This window comes from Palaemon carinicauda, chromosome 40 (genome assembly GCF_036898095.1).
Source record: "Palaemon carinicauda isolate YSFRI2023 chromosome 40, ASM3689809v2, whole genome shotgun sequence".
Lineage (NCBI taxonomy): Eukaryota > Metazoa > Arthropoda > Malacostraca > Decapoda > Palaemonidae > Palaemon > Palaemon carinicauda.
The window spans coordinates 62,432,943-62,449,720 of NC_090764.1; the positions used below are offsets into that span (position 1 = coordinate 62,432,943).

At 48.5% G+C, this 16,778-nt stretch overlaps 1 protein-coding gene across 2 annotated transcripts in view; it reads left to right on the plus strand.

Moving 5' to 3' along the window:
• The window catches only part of rb (adaptor related protein complex 3 subunit ruby), a 262,024-nt gene that overhangs the window by 30,952 nt on the left and 214,294 nt on the right, over positions 1–16,778 (plus strand). For both annotated transcript variants that reach the window (XM_068363804.1, XM_068363805.1), the window contains exons 2-3: positions 10,580–10,655; positions 10,764–10,934. In XM_068363804.1, the coding sequence (XP_068219905.1) occupies positions 10,580–10,655; positions 10,764–10,934 (247 nt within the window). The remainder of the gene's footprint in view (positions 1–10,579; positions 10,656–10,763; positions 10,935–16,778) is intronic.

Consider the following 16,778-nt stretch of genomic DNA (forward strand, 5'->3'; position numbering starts at 1 on the left):
ACTTCGCTAGGGAAGCTGAGCAGAGGGAAGGGCAGGAGTTGACATCCTCTCGTGCCTTTCCATTCCTTGGCTCTACACCAAAGTCTAGGAAGCACTCTCAAGGTGCCCCTTTGGGAACAGTTCTGTTCTCGAAGGAATCTCCGTGGTTCCTGAACCTAGTCCAGGCAATGGTGCAGGTGGTCGCAGGACTGGCCAATCCTCCAACGGTCCCACCTTCAAATACTCTGACCATCCCACTGGAGGTATCCAGTTCCTCCCAGGGGGTGAATGCCCTTCAGACCCTAGGTACAGTAGTTCTGTTGTGCAAGTTCCTCCTCGTCCCGCCCCCAGGGGTCTTTTTCCTCAGAAGCATCTGGCTACCAAGGCCTCTTCGTTTGGTGAGGACCCTATCTTGGGGAAGCTGGGGGTGATTTCCATCATCCCGCAGAGGAGGAAACGGCGGAATCTCACCTGCTGGAACTCCTTTCACCCTCGGACCTGCAAAGGTTTGAGATCTCCTAGGGAGGTCTCGTTTACGGACAACTATAGTCGCCTATGGAAGTAGTTCGACAAGAGCCTTCCGGTGCCGTAGCAGAGGCTGCTCCTCACACGGTCTCTGAAGGTGCAGGGCCTAAGGAGGTGGAGAACAACGAGAATTCTCCACTCTCAGTGGACTTTAACATCTGTCCATGTGAGAGGAAGGACACAAGGACCATTCCTAAGATCTGGTACTTGAAGTCTGAGTGACCAGTTTAATAAGAGGATCAATGGGCTACAGTGTCAGTTCCAGTAAGACCGGAACACAGCAGTCTCCCTCCGAGGGGTCATTCCTGTGCTAGAAGTACCCATGTTGATGACCTGGACTTCAAGAGGGATACTTCGTTCTGTTCATGCTCTCGCCTTCCTCTGACCCTCCATCCAACGATGACAGCTTCCTACGGGAAGGGGTCCGCAAATGAAGTGTCCCTTCAGGCCTAAGTCCAGACAATAAGGTCCTGGATAAATTCCCAGGCTTCTACATTTGGTTATTTCTTATAGAAAAGGTGTCTGGAGGCTGGAGACCAGTCCTCGACCTCTCCACACTGAGTGAGTTTGTCCAACACTCTGTTCAAGATGGGTATGGCTCAAACAGTCAGACAGGTTGTCAGACTGGAGGACATCATGATATCGTTAGACCTCAAGGATGCATTCTTTCAGCTCCCCATTCATCCATAATCAAGGAAGTAGAGTACCGTAGATTCACAGCACCTCAGGTGTTCATTCGGATCTTTACCCTAGTGTCCACCTGGGGGTACTAGAATGGCATTTGTTTTTTTCTTTATTGAGACGATTGGCTTGTTCTAGCAGACTCCAGGGAAACCCTTGAGACAGACTTCTCGCCTTTTGCCAGGATTAGGGAATCGGGGTAAATTACGAGAAGTCGTCCTTGCAACCCTCACAGGAAATGGTATATCTAGGAATGAGGATCTTGACCAAATTGGGCAAAGGCTTCTCGTCCGAAGAACGAGTAGCAAAAATGAAATGGGTGGCTCACTCATTTCTTTCATAGGATGGCTTGCCGGCAGTTCTGTGGCAAAAGCTTCTGGGGCACCTAACCTCCTTGCAGAAACTGGTCCCCAACAGCTGCCTGCACATTTGCTCTCTACAGTGCAGCTGAAAACCTTTTAGTAGTCAGTATCTCGATCCACCAAACACCTTGGTGCCGGTAGGGTCAGAGCAAAGGAGAGACCCGAGTTGGTGGGTATGAGACACCAGTCTCCTCTTCACAGGTGTTTCAAAAAAGGGTGGGAGGACCACCTGTCTGTTGCACCTCACGGCATCTGGTCATCTGGTCCGATGCCGATTGACAGTGCCAAACAAGCCTCTTGAAAATGAGGGCAACCTTTGTGGCCCATAAGCAATTCCATCAGCTCCTATCAGGTCACTCCGTGGTGCTGATGACCGACAATACTATGGTAGTGTCCCACATAAACAAACAAGGAGGTACCTTTTCGCAGCTCCTATGCCAACTAGCTGTAGACATCTTCAGATGGATGGAAGACAACTCGGTAGCCCTAACAGCCCGTTTCATCCCAGGCAAGACAAATATGCTGGCAGACAATCTGAGCTGGAGGACTCGGATAGTAGGATCCAATTGGTCTTTGAAACAACAGATGTCAAACAGAGTTTTGACTTTGTGGGGTTCGCCGACAATTGACCTGTTTGTATATCCCTGCTACCGCTGTACAGCTCCCAGGTACCGGATTCACAGGCAGTCTGGCAGGACACCTTTCAACGTTGGTGGGACCGTCTGGATGTCTATGTGTTCCCCCCTTTCTGTCCAGTAAGCAGGCTTCTAAACAAGGCCAGGGCATCACAAGACCTGTGGATGACTATCGTAGCTCTGTTGTGGCAACATGTAGACTGGTTACTGGATCTTCAGCATATGCTCACAAAGGCACTGAGGGAGCTACCTCCACTTCCCGATCTACTTGAACAATCACACATTAAGATTTTCCATCAAGTGATCCAATTGCTTTGTCTGCATGCCTGGAGGTTATTCAGCAACTCCTCGGAAAGAGAGGCTTTTCGAGACCGGTTGCAAGGAGAATTACAGGATACCTCCAGTAGTCATCTGCTGCCGTATATCAGGCAAAGTGGGCCGTATTTTTTTGGTTGCTGTCGTAGACGGGGTATCGTTCCCCTTAGTGTCTCTTTTCCAACAATAGTGGAATTTCTGTTTCTTTTGGACTGAATGAAGTTATCATTTCCTCCTCAATGGAATTATCTCTCCTCATGTGGAACTTTGAACGCACCTGTCTCAGTCGTAAGTTAGACTTCCTCCTTGGAATGTAGAACCTCTTTGTCGAGCATCAGATCATGACTTGACTTTGAAGATAGTTTTTTGTTAGCCTCGGCCTCTATAAAGACACTCGGCAAGCTACATGATCTTTCCTACAACAACGGCCATTCAAGGGATGGGGCGAGGTGACACTCGGCTTTGTCCCTGAGTTCCTCGTCAAGACTCAAAATCCGGCTGTAGCGGATCCGAGATTTGGTCCCTTCTAGATTGAGAGTCTCCATTCTGTAACAAATGATCCAGATCAACTGTTACTATGCCTCTAAAGGTGCTGAGGAAATAACTTAAAAGAACTGTCAGAGGCGGCCCTCAGATCAGAAGGCTCTTTGTGAGCTTCTGAAGAGGGAAAAGGAAGGTCAGTTAGTACTTCAACTCTTCTTGTATTAGACAGGTGATAGAGAGAGCCATTCAACCAAGCTCACCATCTGGTTGTCGACCCCAAGCTCACGAAATTGGGCATCAGCACGTCCTTGGCGTTCAACAAGAATTTCTCTGTGACGCAGATACTACAGATACTACAAACGGTTGTTTGGAAACAGCAAACCATGTTCACCACCCACTACCCGCAGGACTTAACCCACCGTAACTAAGATACTTTTACTGTAGGGCCTGTGGTGGCTGCACCAAATTGGTCAGTAATACCACGGCTACCTTGTAGGACAAGTCTAGGTTGGTTTACAGCAGATGTTACCCGCGAGTAAGTCTAGAATGGATGTGTGAGTGACTGGCCACTTTCTATTCCATTCTCCCCCTCTAGGGGTTCAGCATCCAAGGAACTCTATAAGCTGACCTCCTCTAACTGCAGGTGGGTACCATCATCCCTTGTCTAACCTTTTATATGAGTGCAGTATATATTTATGTCCAAGCGAGGTGGAGTCGGGCAGTGTCTAGGTTAAGTGCGGAGTTTAGCTCCAAATTTACGCTTACCTACTCAAGTCATATTGCTGAATTCTTACACCTAGCACGGATTACTTAGACTGTTAACCCCAAGGGTTAACGAGGTGGTCTGGTACCCTCTAAACAGCTCGTGCAAAGCAAAGAGTATACAGTACACCCTGGACCAGTCACCAGCCGGTTGGATTTTGGACTTCCACCCAACGTGTAGTGAGTCCACTGTAAAGAGAGTACAGTAATGGTTTGTATATAGTGTCGGAACAAATGACAAATTTGGAAATTATTTGTATTTGTTCCGTCACTCTATACAGTAATACCTTGAGGTACGAGCTTAATGCGTTCCGGGACCCGAGCTCATACTGTGCTAGCAGTATTTTTAGATTTATTTCCGAAGCAGGTCTTCTAAAAGCCATTTGACTTTTATAATGACGTTACTTTTATGGTTTTATTGGAATATTCTTCTATTCTTTATTTATAATAAATGATATCGGTGTCAATGACCTTGGATGTCAGAATGCCAGAAAACTTCAAATCAATCAATCAATTAATTTCCCTCCCTGCGGTAAGGAGACATCTGACATCTTTTCAGTCTTGTCAAAGACCGTCATGCTGAGCCTTCAGGCTCTCGTCACCCATCAGCTGCGCGTGACTCGCCAGCTGTTCGCTATGCGTGATTCGCCAGCTGTTCATCACTCGTCAGCTGCGCGTGACTCGCCAGCAACTCGTCGCTCGTCTTCAGACGAACAATCATCACCTCGTGAGCCTCATGACCACCATCAGGTGGCTCATGTTCGTGACTCATCACCTAGAGACCCTCACTCTTTACGAGACGACTGTCAACGGTTTTGCTAACATCAGGCACGTGAGCATCGCGTCAAACTAGCGAGTCTCTCCTAGAGCTTGCAGGTCACCACCACCTCATCCCTCGCCTGCCAGGCACTCGCCAACTCGTTATTCGCCCTCGCATCGGTCTCCCTCCCCGCGTGAGCATTGCAGTGACGATTCCCGCCGCAATGTGCATTGGACACAAGGCGGACGACCAAAGGAAGCATCAAAGCAGCCTGCCACTTCAAAGGATCCAGGCCCGGCAAAGACCCCCAGCTGTCAGACCAGTGCCAAACATCCCAGGCATGATCTCCCTGATGACATCGAACCTCCCCGTTTCCTCTCCTCCATCTGACCCTAAAAGGAGTTCCGAAGGGACAGTCCTATGGAGACCCTCTTCACAGGAGATTCCTTTCTTCCCCCTTCAGAGGAATGTGGAGAGGAGAGCCCAGGTAGGTCTGGGAATCCTCTGTAGGTATGTGTGGGGAAAGGAAGAAGATAAGGCTGTCTCCCCCTTTGGAAGGAGAGTTTTATCTCTTTGATGGACTCGTTCTACTTCTCTCCCATAGAGGTGGTCCCTCCAGAATTCCATCCTTCATCTCAACCAGAAAAAATTCCTCCTTCCTGAGATGATCAACTTCCCCTCAAGACAGAGTCAGTCGCAAGGCTGTCTCTTTTGGAGGAATATCTTCCCCCTCTTAGGGAGCCGAAGGACTTAAAGATCATCTCTATGTCCTCGGCAAGAGCTTCTGTGCCTCAGAAAGAGAGGTCAAGAGAAGCCTCTTCTTATAAGACGTCCGGGCCCTGTCAACGGCAATCCTGACAACTATAACCCACCCCAGGCTCCTATGGGTGAGAGCTTGGAAGTTGAAGACCAGTTCGATTTTGAGGACGACTTACTGCCTGGAGCTGCTAGCCTGAAGCTAATGTAAGCTGAGCATTAGTCTGAACGTGCCTTCTGGGATGTCTTGGCCTGCATGAGAGCCATCAACGGCTTGTCAAATCCAGCGACAGCTCCTCAAGCTGGCAAAGACATGGGCCTGGACCATGTCTATGGCATTTAGAGACCCCCGAGGGCCAATGCAGCTTTGTCCTAGTCAAAGGGCATGAAGAGTGCCAGGAAGAAGGCAATCTCCCAGGCTACAGGCTCTTTCAGCTCCCTCCGAGCAGGCTCCTCTTAGAAACTCCTCCGTTTGTGCAGCAGAGGAGGTACTATGAGGTTACCAACGAGCCTCTTCCTGCTTTGCCTGTAGCTCACTCCATAGAGGCATTACCCAGAGGAGTCCCCTTCGAGAGACTGTCGGGGCTCTCAGCCTCCTTCTCGGCTACGGAGATTATTAATCAAGAGAAGGTCTCGAAGTATGCCATGCTGGCTACTTTGTGGCTGGATCTGTGGTTAGAGTCAATGGGCCACCTGATCAGGACTGAGGAATGGTCATGGGAGTCCACCAGGAGGTCGATGGAGACCTTTCTATAGTTTGGTACCGGGACAATCAAGTTCCTCATCCTGCAGGTGGTAAACCTTAAATTTCGGGACTTGATAATAGAAAGGTTCCATCGGCAGCTCCCACAAGCTGAGGTGTCCAGGCTGAGAAACTCCACTTTCGAAGGGAGTTCTCTGTTTGAGACGGAAGATGTAGACCGGGTTGCGGAGAGAAGGAGGAAGTCTAACCAAGACTCCCTCCTCTAGAGGGCCCTTACTTCGAACCCCTACTAAGCTCCTCCACAGAAGAAGCAACCGCCGCCAAAACCACCAACGAGTAGGGCTACGGCTACAACATCGATGGAGGTGTCTAAAAAGGGATTTTGACGAAGGAAAAATCTATTTCTGGGCGAGAGACCCGTGCCGCCCAGTGAAATGCTCCTTTAACATCATTTCTAAGGTAAAAACTGCTATGTATTTACCAGAGAAAAATTTGTATAGGAATGCTAGGTTGAACCCAGCTCGCTCACCTCAATAAGGTGTCGGTATAATACTGGGGCGCTGAATAAATCATAACCAGAGGCCTCGCACCATTTAGATATCTCCTGTCAACATCCCCGAACAGCGAGGTGCCGTTCTACATCCTACTACTACTAGCAATCCCACGCCAGTGACGTCACTCCTTTTTCATAGCACCACTATTTAATCCTTATTTTGCCTTAGTGTGTGAATTTCGCTGGTTTTTTCTGGATTTACCTCAAGATGTCGGACTCCAATGTCACTCCATCTAAGTTAAGTACCAGATCTATGAGTTTTGAGATTTTGGAGGGGCCTTTCCCTTTTTTGCTTATATTATAACAGTTTTATTTTTCACGACCCCGTGTGGGTCTTTCATGGCACTTGGCTCCCTCCTATCTCTCTCTCGTTTTGTTCTTAACTCTTTTCAATGAGTCCTCCATACTGATTGTTTCTAGTTATGAACTTTATTGGTATCCACGGTTCACACACTGTATAAAATTTTTATATTGATGTCCTGTTATTACGATAACAGTTATTACATATACGTGTGCGTATTATCGGTAGGTTGGCATGCCTGGTCGCCTTCGGGCGTTTCTATTCCACTAATATTATTACTTGGATTATTTACGTTCGCACGCCACAGACTTGCTTATCATTTTAACGTCATTCGTTTTCTTGCATTAGCTCGAGGGTCTAGCCCTTTTACTGTAAGGGGTCAAAATCATTCTGTGGAGGGAAGGTTGTGTTCAAGGTCTTGCGTCCTGTTCATTCAGTCTCTCCCTCCACTCTGACTCGGGATCCAGTCCCATTAAACTCCTACGTGAGTGGTCTTTCAATCATCTGGTAGCCAACAAAGTCCTAACTTTGTGGGGTTCTCCAACTGTGGACCTGTTTGCAACAGCCCTGAACTTCAGGCTCATGCTCTACTGCTCCCCAGTCTCTCTTGCAAGATGCATTCCAACAACAGCGGAACAACATCAATGTGTAATCATTTCCCCTCTTTTGTCTGATGAGAAGAGTCCTCACTAAGACCAGAGGATCTAACAACCTATCGATGACCCTCATAGCTCCGCTATGGCATCACGCAAAGTGATTCCCAAACCTTCTGCAGCTCCTGATAGAGCTCAAGAGAGAACTCCCTCCGCGACACAATCTACTTAAACAACCACATGCGAACATCTTCCACAAAGCCGTAGCTTCACTTCGACTTCACGCCTGGAGACTGTCCAGCACCTCCTCACTCAGAAAGTATTTTTGCAACAAGTTGTGAAAAGGATAGCTAAACACCTTAGACACTTTTTGGTTTTAGTCTACCAGGGTGAGTGGACTGTCTTCTGGGGTTGGTGTCAGGGAAGGGGTATCTCTCCCCTCGATGACAATATTCCAACAATAGCCGAGTTCCATGTGCACCTTCATGAGGAAAAACTCCTCTCGGTTTTGGCAGTAAGAGGCTATTGCTCAGCCTTAAGTCTCGCCTTTAAAATGGAGCGAGTAGATATTTCCTCCTCGTTGGAACTTTCTCACCTCATACGAAGTTTTGAGATTACCTGCCCCCAGTCGGAAGTTTGTGTCTTTCAATCTCTGAAGGGTCCCCCTTATGAACCATTACGTCAGGCAACAGATCGCCACCTTACTCTGAAGACGGTGTTCCTACTCGCATTGGCGTCAACCAAAAGAGTTAGTGAACTGCATGGTCTTTCTTACGACATCGCCCATTCAAGGAGATGGGGAGAGGTAATTCTCAACTTTGTCCTGAGTTTATTGCTAAGATAAAAAATCCGGGAGTAGCGGATCCTAGATTCGGCCCCTTCCAGATTGGGAGGCTTGGTTCTGTAAATCATGACCCGGACGAACTTTGTCCAGTGAGGAGTCTGAGGTGTTATCTTAAAAGAACAGCAGCAGTTCATCACCGTGTGTCGGCACTCTTTGTCAGCACGGGTAACGTCAAGAGGAGGATTTAAAAAAACCTCATGCATTGGCAAGGTCATTGAACTGGCAACTAATCCCGACCCTCCTTGATCACAACGACCCAGAGCTCATGATGCCAGCTGCTTTGTAACATCCCTGGCATTCAAAAAGAACTACTGTACTCTGTGATGCAGGTATTGCAAGCAGGAGTGGGGAAGCTCCAGATGACCTTCACATCCCACTACTTGCAAGATGTGTCCCAGAGGAATATGGAAAGATTTTCCATTGGTCCTGTGGTGGCTGCACAACAAATGGTCTAAACACCTCAAGCTCCTTGATGGGCAAGTAGCAGAGAGTTGAGAGCTAAGGTTACCCAGGATTACTCTGGGGGGAATGAGTATGAATGATTGCCTACTTTCTTTCTTTCTTTCACCTTCCCTTCCTTTGGGGAATCAGCACCAGGGACCTCAGCACAGCGGACTTCACCTTTCTGCAGGTGGTAAGAACCATTTCCCTTGTGTAACCTAGTATAGAAATAATACTTGTTACGTCCCCCAATACCTCTAGCGAATGGGGATTGGATAAGGTTTAAGTACTGTCAAAGATTCCTATGACTCGGAGCACTCATAATTAGACTAGTCACATTGCTGTTGTCTCAAGCACACAGCTTGCAGAGGTTGTTAGCAAGGTGTAAGGGTTCCTACCAATTACTATCTACAGTATATCGTAAGAAGAGAACCCCAGGTCAAATGCCAAGAGCCAATTGGCACAGACTTCCTTCCTCCTAAGAGGTAAGTCATCCCCCTATCAATAACGAGGGTTTGTATAGAGAGACGGAACAGATGACATATTTGTAATTTGTATTTTTTCTAACGATACAAACCTGGAGCTATTTATACAGATTGCCCCCAAGAAAGTCCTGCTTGTAAGCAAAGTGGGTGGTCAGCCCCGGCGTGCGAGTGAGCATTGTAGCTGGCTACTCCCGCCTTGCTAACTAGCGGTTGGAGTGGTTATCCATCGCTAAAAGTCTTATGGCTCGTCTTTCCGCTACTCCGTAAGTAACATCCCCTATACATAGCTCCAGGTTTGTATCGTCAGTAAAAATACAAATGACTTCCAAATTTGTAATTTTTCCTTGCTATACAAATCTGGTGCTCTTTACACATACTGGTTCTGCCGTCGCCTTCCCCCGAAAGTCCTGCCGCAATTGCAGATTGATTGACTGGTAATATTGCAGGTGTGATTGGGGTGGTCGGTTTACTGCCCCATCCATCCGCTATCTAATGAAAGGTAATCACTCCATGTAAGGGGCTTAATGGCTTGTTTCAGCCATTGCTCTCTAGTCTTGGGTAGTGCCATAGCCTCTGTACCATGGTCTTTCACCGTCTTGGGTTAGAGATCTCTTGCTTGAGGGTACACTCGGGCACACTGTTCTATCTTGTTTCTCTCCCTCTTGTTATTTATAGTTTATATATGAATGATTTATTTTAATGTTATTATTGTTGTTTAACTTCTATTGTAGTTGTTCATTATTTCCTCTCCTCACTGGGCTATTTTCCCTATGGGAGCCCTTGGACTTACAGCATCCTGCTTTTCCAACTAGGATGATTGCCAATATATCTCCTCTGTAAATAGTTCCAGGTTTGTATTGTTAGGGAAAATACAAATTATTTCCAAATTTGTTATAAGTATAATATAGGCAAGGGAACAAATAAAAGAAGGTTGCTGAAAAAACAAATTGATGACAGTGTTGAGATTCATGAAAGTTAAGGGTAGAATGGGGCATATAGAGGGATTTAGTACAATGGAGGGTATTATAACTATCCTAGAATTGAAAGAATTTTATCAGAGGAAATAAAGATGATTTAAGTGTGGAGTTATGTAGGGCAGAGGAGGAAATGACAGAGCACATAGGTAACACAAAAGTATCAAAATCTTAGGTAGGCCATTAAAAGAAGTGGCTCAATATATAATAGCAGCAATGTAGATATGGGATGTATATAGAAGGAAGGAATTGCTGTCAGATAATTGCTGATCTGAATGGGAATCGATGTCAGGCATTACAGTGTTGTTACAAAGATTTATAAGTAATGAAGCTCTCCTCTTCAAAAATGACCTGATTTTGGTTCTGTTTATACACTACAGAATATGATAACATTCAGGATTTGTTTTAAAGCTTGACTTTTTTTCAGACATGAGGACCTGAAGCAGATGTTGGACAGCAACAAAGATGGCCTAAAGCTGGAAGCCATGAAGAGAATTATTGGGGTTAGTAAGAATGCTTAGAAATTTTATTATCGTTTTGGAAATAATGAGATAAGAATTATAGAGTATTGCATGAAAACATTCAGTCATTTTCTCATAATTTATTTACAGATGGTGGCAAAAGGACGTGATGCCTCAGAATTATTTCCGGCTGTTGTGAAGAACGTAGTTAGTGCTAATTTAGAAGTAAAGAAGTTAGTATATGTTTACCTTGTCAGATATGCCGAAGAACAACAAGATCTTGCACTGCTTTCAATATCTACATTTCAGAGAGCTCTTAAGGTAAGTTTTGATTTTGTAAGAAATACTCTACTGTGCAATAATATACGCAATACCTATCCTATGACAAGTTTCCTCTTTGATGAGATTGGCCTTTCTTTTGTTTTTGTCATATTTGTGTACCTTCATTCTTTATGTAGGAGTATGACTTCAGTGAGGCTGTAACACTGCTTTGTTCCGTAACAAATACAAACCACGCTATTTAATAGGGGTATTACTTTCTTCATAGCTGAAATGACGAGCCATTCATTTTTAATGAGGGTTAACTACCCATACTGGTAGTTAGGGGGGGTAGCGAGGGTAGCTTGCTACCACTCCCCCTCACACACCTGTTATTGAGCTCACTTTGCTTTCGGCTCGGATGGTGAACGGACTTTTCCGCTCTTCATCCTCGCCAAATATTGGCAGCCATTAACGACTTTTGTTTTCTCTTAGTACTGCGTGTGTGTGAAGTTGACTTCTGCAACCTTGCGCACCTGCCCTGGACTCTCCGGCCCCCCTTGTGGAACATATATGTCGGCGGTCGAAATTGATCCTCATGCCCTTTGTCCTTCCTGCAGAGGTCAACGGTGTGATAGTGTTGACAAGTGTAGTGAGTGTAAGGAGGGGTCTTCCTCCCAGTGGGAGAGGTTTTTGCGACGGCAAAAGAAGTCCAAGTGGGATATTTCTCCTTCAAAGGTTGCTTTGAAGGAAGAAAAACCCAAGGCCTCTTATTCCGTCGCCCAACCCTCCTCCGAAGCTCCTACTTGTTCGGTCTCTTACGAGAGACCGTCGAGTAGTAGCGTAGACCAAGTTATTATCGACCAACCCCGATTCTTGAGAGATGATGTTGCTTCCCCTAGCGAAGCAGCCCCACCTCTCCCCCCGGGTGAGGCCTTGTCACTAACTTCCCTCTTTCAGATATGGTCTTCCTTGGGGCTCACGGGTCTGCCCTCCAAGGAAGCCCTGCTACAGTTCATCCACATGGGTGCTTCTGTCAAGCAATCATCGTCGCCGTCAGAGATAGATCCCCGGACTCTTGTCGACGTTGTTGTGTCAGATTTGTCTCATGCGGCGTCCTCCGTCTCCTCTGCCACTCCAGACTCTGCAGCTGTAGCTGCCGACTTAGTTTCCCCCGTTCTTAACCATCCTCCGAGGGGGAAACAAAGTTCAACGTCAGTCTCTACTGCAAGTGTTTCTTCCCCTCGGGGGAGTTCACTAATGGAGACTCCTCTTCGGAGGACTGCTGACGGTCAGCTTGCTGATCCAACGGCCCCCAGAGGGCGCATCCGTCGGAAGGCTTGCCTTCCTCTTCGCCTTAGAAGTCTCCCTTCACCAGAGGTGAAGAGGCGCCTCTTTGGTTCAACGTCATCACTGCAGTTCCCTTCAGAGGAGCCTCCTCTGTCAGACCTTCATACATCGACCATCACTGCACCTGCTACCAGTCTTGTGACTTCGGTCCTGGACCTCTCTGCAGATCGTTCGCGATTTCCTTCGGTGGATGGTCGTCCTTACAAAGGATACGCCGACCATCCATCCTCCAGACCTGCCGACCTTCCATCACCATTCCTGTCACCGGTAGAACCCACTGTAGCTCCACTAAAGTGCGCAGCTGCGCGCCATCACACTCGCCCTGCGCGCCACGCGCCCACGCGCTCAGACCTTCACCGCTCACCAGCAGCTCATCACTCTACAGCACTTCGGTGCACCCCTCAACGGCAGCAGCTTTACACGTTTGCGCACTAACGTTCGCCTATATGTCAGCGCTCTCCTGCGCGCCACGCGCCCACGATCACCTGTGCACCCTGCGCGCACACACCCAGGGTCGCCCACGCACCAGCATATAACAGCGCGCCCACGATCTCCTGAGCCCACGCGCCCACCTACGTGCCAACGCTCGCCTACACGCCAGCACTCTCCTGCGCGCCAATACTCTCTTGCGCGCCAGTGCTCTTCTATGCGCCAGCGCCCTCCCGCGTGCCAACATGTGCTCCCATCATCACCCGCACGCCACTGCTCCCCCGTGCGCCAACCAGCGCGCCAACAAATACCTGCGCGCCACCATTCTCCAGCGCACATGTCTGTAGGTGAGATGGAAACCACGTTGCAGCCCTCACCTACGCGCCAACTTTCACTACCGCGCCAGTGTTCGCCTGAATATTTGCGCTCACCTGCGCGCCAACTATCTCCTGCGCGCACGCATCTCACGCAAGCACCAATATTCTCCCTCACGCAAGCACCAATATTCTCCCTCGCGCGAGTGCTAATATTCTCCCGCACGCGAGTACGCGCACCAACAGGCACAAGCACAGATGCGTCATCCGGCAAGGTCGCCATCGCCTCATTCCCCTCCCCGCAAACGCATACCAGCGCGCACTGCGGGAGAAGGAAAACACAATCTAGCAGAGGGGTTCAGGATCTTTAAACTGCCTTCTAAGGCAGGCCCACCTATTACAGTGACTCCTCGTAGGGAACCTTTGGTCCCTTTCCCTTCAGGGGATCTGTCTGACAGTGCATCCGTCAGCCAGCAACCCTGGTTCAGTTCCTTAGTCAGAGCCGTAACACAGGCTTTTAAGCCTGTCCTGTCGGATCGCTCATCAGAGCGACCTATTGCTCTAGACCTAAGGCACGGAATCATGGCTTCCTCTACCCCTTTGAAGAGGAAAAGAGGAGTTTCTGATGCAGTCACTTCCCCGAGGGCGAAGCTGACTCCATGCACACCGTCGAGACAAGTTCTTCCTGTTTCTCAGAGAGACTCTTCATCCCTGTCGGACGAAGACCTCCTGTCACCAAGGGAACCGTGCAAGGAGAGACACTTCCATCGCACCAATGGAGGAAACCTCTCTTCACGCGGAGAGTTCCCCGCAATCTGAGACCAGGAAGGACATGCCACACAGGTCATCGATGTTGGAGTCTTATCTCCTTTCTCGGAAGGAGTCCAAAGACTCTAAAACATTGCCAAAGTCCTCCACTAAGGCTAGAATGGAGACAGCCAGCCACTCAATGTCCGCGACGAAGAGCTCTTGGGGATAGAAGGAAACTTTGCTGCAAGTCCTACAACAGGAGGAGACCAACAAGAGTCAGAGCATGCATTCTGGCAGGTTCTGACTTTAATAAGGGTTTTCAATGGGTTTTCCAGCCCAGAGATACCCCCTGGAGAGGGCAAAGACACGGTCTTTGACCACGTCTTTGGTACTCAGAAACCCTCAAAAACCAGTGCAGCCCTGCCCTGGTCTCAAGGGGTGGAAAGTACCAGGGACAAGATCTCCCAACAGCTTTCTTGAGTTTGCCTCCTCCAGCCGTGCCGGTACCACGAACAAGCTCCTCCCACCTCCTCGCGTACAGCAGAGGAGGTACTTTGAGATCCTGGAGGAACCCAGTTCAGCTCTTCCTCTTCACCACTCTCTGGAAGAGCTAACCAGGGGAGTCCTTCTTGAGAGAGACTCCAACCAGCAGGTCTCGTACTCGGCAACCGAGATCCTTAATCAGGAAAAGGTCAGCAAGTAGGCTATGCAAGCTACTTTGTGGCTGGACATCTGGTTAAGGACCTAAGGTATCCTGATACGATCCAAGGATTTTTTCAAGGAATGTACCAGGAAAGCTATGGAAACCTTCTTACTCTCAGGCACTCGCACGATCGAGTTTTTTGTCCACCAAGTCTTGAACTTGTTGGCAAACACCATCTTGAAATGTCAAGATGCAGTGTCTGAGAGGTTCCATCAGAAGGTCCTAACCTAACGTCGAGATAAACAGGCTCAGACATTCCTCCCTAGAGGGGTCCCATCTGTTTGAGCCTAAGAATGTGGAACTTGCTCGAGCCTAAGGATGTGGAACTTGCTGCTGAGAAGTGGAGGAAGTCTCATCAAAACTCCCTCCTCCATAGGGCTTTAACATCTAAGCCCTATAAACCTCCAGCACCCCAGCAGTCCCGTCCAACCAAGACCGCAAAGACAACGAAAACAGCAGCGACGACAGTGGTGTCTAAGCCCTTTCTTGTCAAGGACAGGAAAGGCAAAAAGTTCTCCAGGGGAGGAAAGAATCCTAGAGGGAGCAGCCGAGGCCGCAAACGCTAGGATAGGCATTCCCCCTGCGTTTCCACCAGTGGGGGGATGCCTAAAAAGTTGCTCAGACAGGTGGAAGCAACTCGGGGCCAATTCCTGGACGATCTCCGTGATCCGTCGAGGATATCGCGTCCCGTTCATAAAATCTCTACCTCCCCTGACCAGGAATCCAGCATCATTAGACTCCCTTGCCATGGGATTGGCAAAGGGGCAAGTCCCTCAGGCAGAAATCCAGACCCTGTTGAAGAAGGGCGCTCTCCAAGAGGTCCTCGACGGATACCCAGGCTTCTTCAGTCGACTCTTTCTTGTAAGAAAGGCGTCTGGAGGCTGGAGACCAGTCATCGACCTCTCAGCCCTGAACAAGTTAGTGAAACAAACTCTGTTCAGCATGGAGACGGCAGGCACGGTCAGACTAGCAGTAAGACCGCAAGACTTCATGTGCACACTGGACCTAAAGGACGCATATTTCCAAATCCCAGTCCATCTGTCTTCAAGGAAGTACTTAAGATTCAGTCTAGACAACAGAAAGTACCAGTTCAAGGTGCTGTGCTTCGGTCTTTCCACAGCACCACAAGTTTTCACCAGAGTGTTTATCCTAGTGTCATCTTGGGCACACAGGATTGGCATCCGTCTCCTCCGTTATCTGGACAACTGGCTAATCCTAGCAGACTCGGTGTCAACCCTTCTTCAACACCGAGACAAACTTCTGAGACTTTGCCAGGATCTGGGGATCGTGGTAAATCTCGAGAAGTCTTTTCTGCTTCCTATTCAGAGACTGGTATACTTAGGTATGATCATAGACACCAATCTCCACAAAGCCTTCCCATCAGACGACAGGATAACAAGTCTGCGAAAGGTCGCAAGACCTTTTCTCAGATGAGAAGAATTTCCAGCCCAATTGTGGTTACGTCTCCTTGGTCACCTTTCATCGCTGGTCCATCTAGTTCCCAATGGTCGCCTCAGGATGAGTTCCCTTCATTGGCGACTTAAGTCCCGGTGGAATCAAGCTCATGGCTCCCGGGACATCCAGATCCCCATGGGACCTGCGGAACTGGCAGACCTCTAGTGGTGGGTGACAGACGTGAATCTACGAAAGGGAGTGGACCTTCTCGTCCTTCCCCCGGATTTGATGCTGTTCTCAGATGCTTAAAAAAAAAGGGAGGGGGGCCCACGTGCTGCACCACACGACCTCAGGCTTCTGGTCAGAGCCAGAAAAGTACCTCCACATAAATCTCCTAGAGATGAAGGCTGTCTTTCTGGCCTTTCAACAGTTCCAACAGTTCCTGGCAAGCCACTCAGTGGTGGTGATGAGCGACAACACCACAGTAGAGGCTTACATCAACAAGTAAGGAGATACTTTCTCACAGCAACTATTCCATCTAGCAGTAGAGATACTGAGATGGGCCGAAATCCACTTGATACCACTATCAGCACGCTTCATTCCGGGCAAAAGGAATGTGCTCGCCAACAACCTGAGCAGAGCATCTCAGATAGTGAGTACCGAGTGGTCTTTGGATCATCTAGTAGCCAACAAAGTCCTGACTTTGTGGGGTTCTCCGACTGTGGACCTCTTCGCAACGGCCCTGAACTTCAGGCTCCCGCTGTATTGTTCCCCAGTCCCAGACCCCAAGGCTCTCTAGCAGGATGCTTTCCAACAACGGTGGGACAACATAGATGTTTACGCCTTTCTGCCGTTCTGTCTGATGAGGAGGGTACTCAACAAGACCAGAACATCGGTCAATCTTTCAATGACCCTCATAGCTCCACTATGGCATCACGCAGAGTGGTTTCCGGACCTTCTGCAACT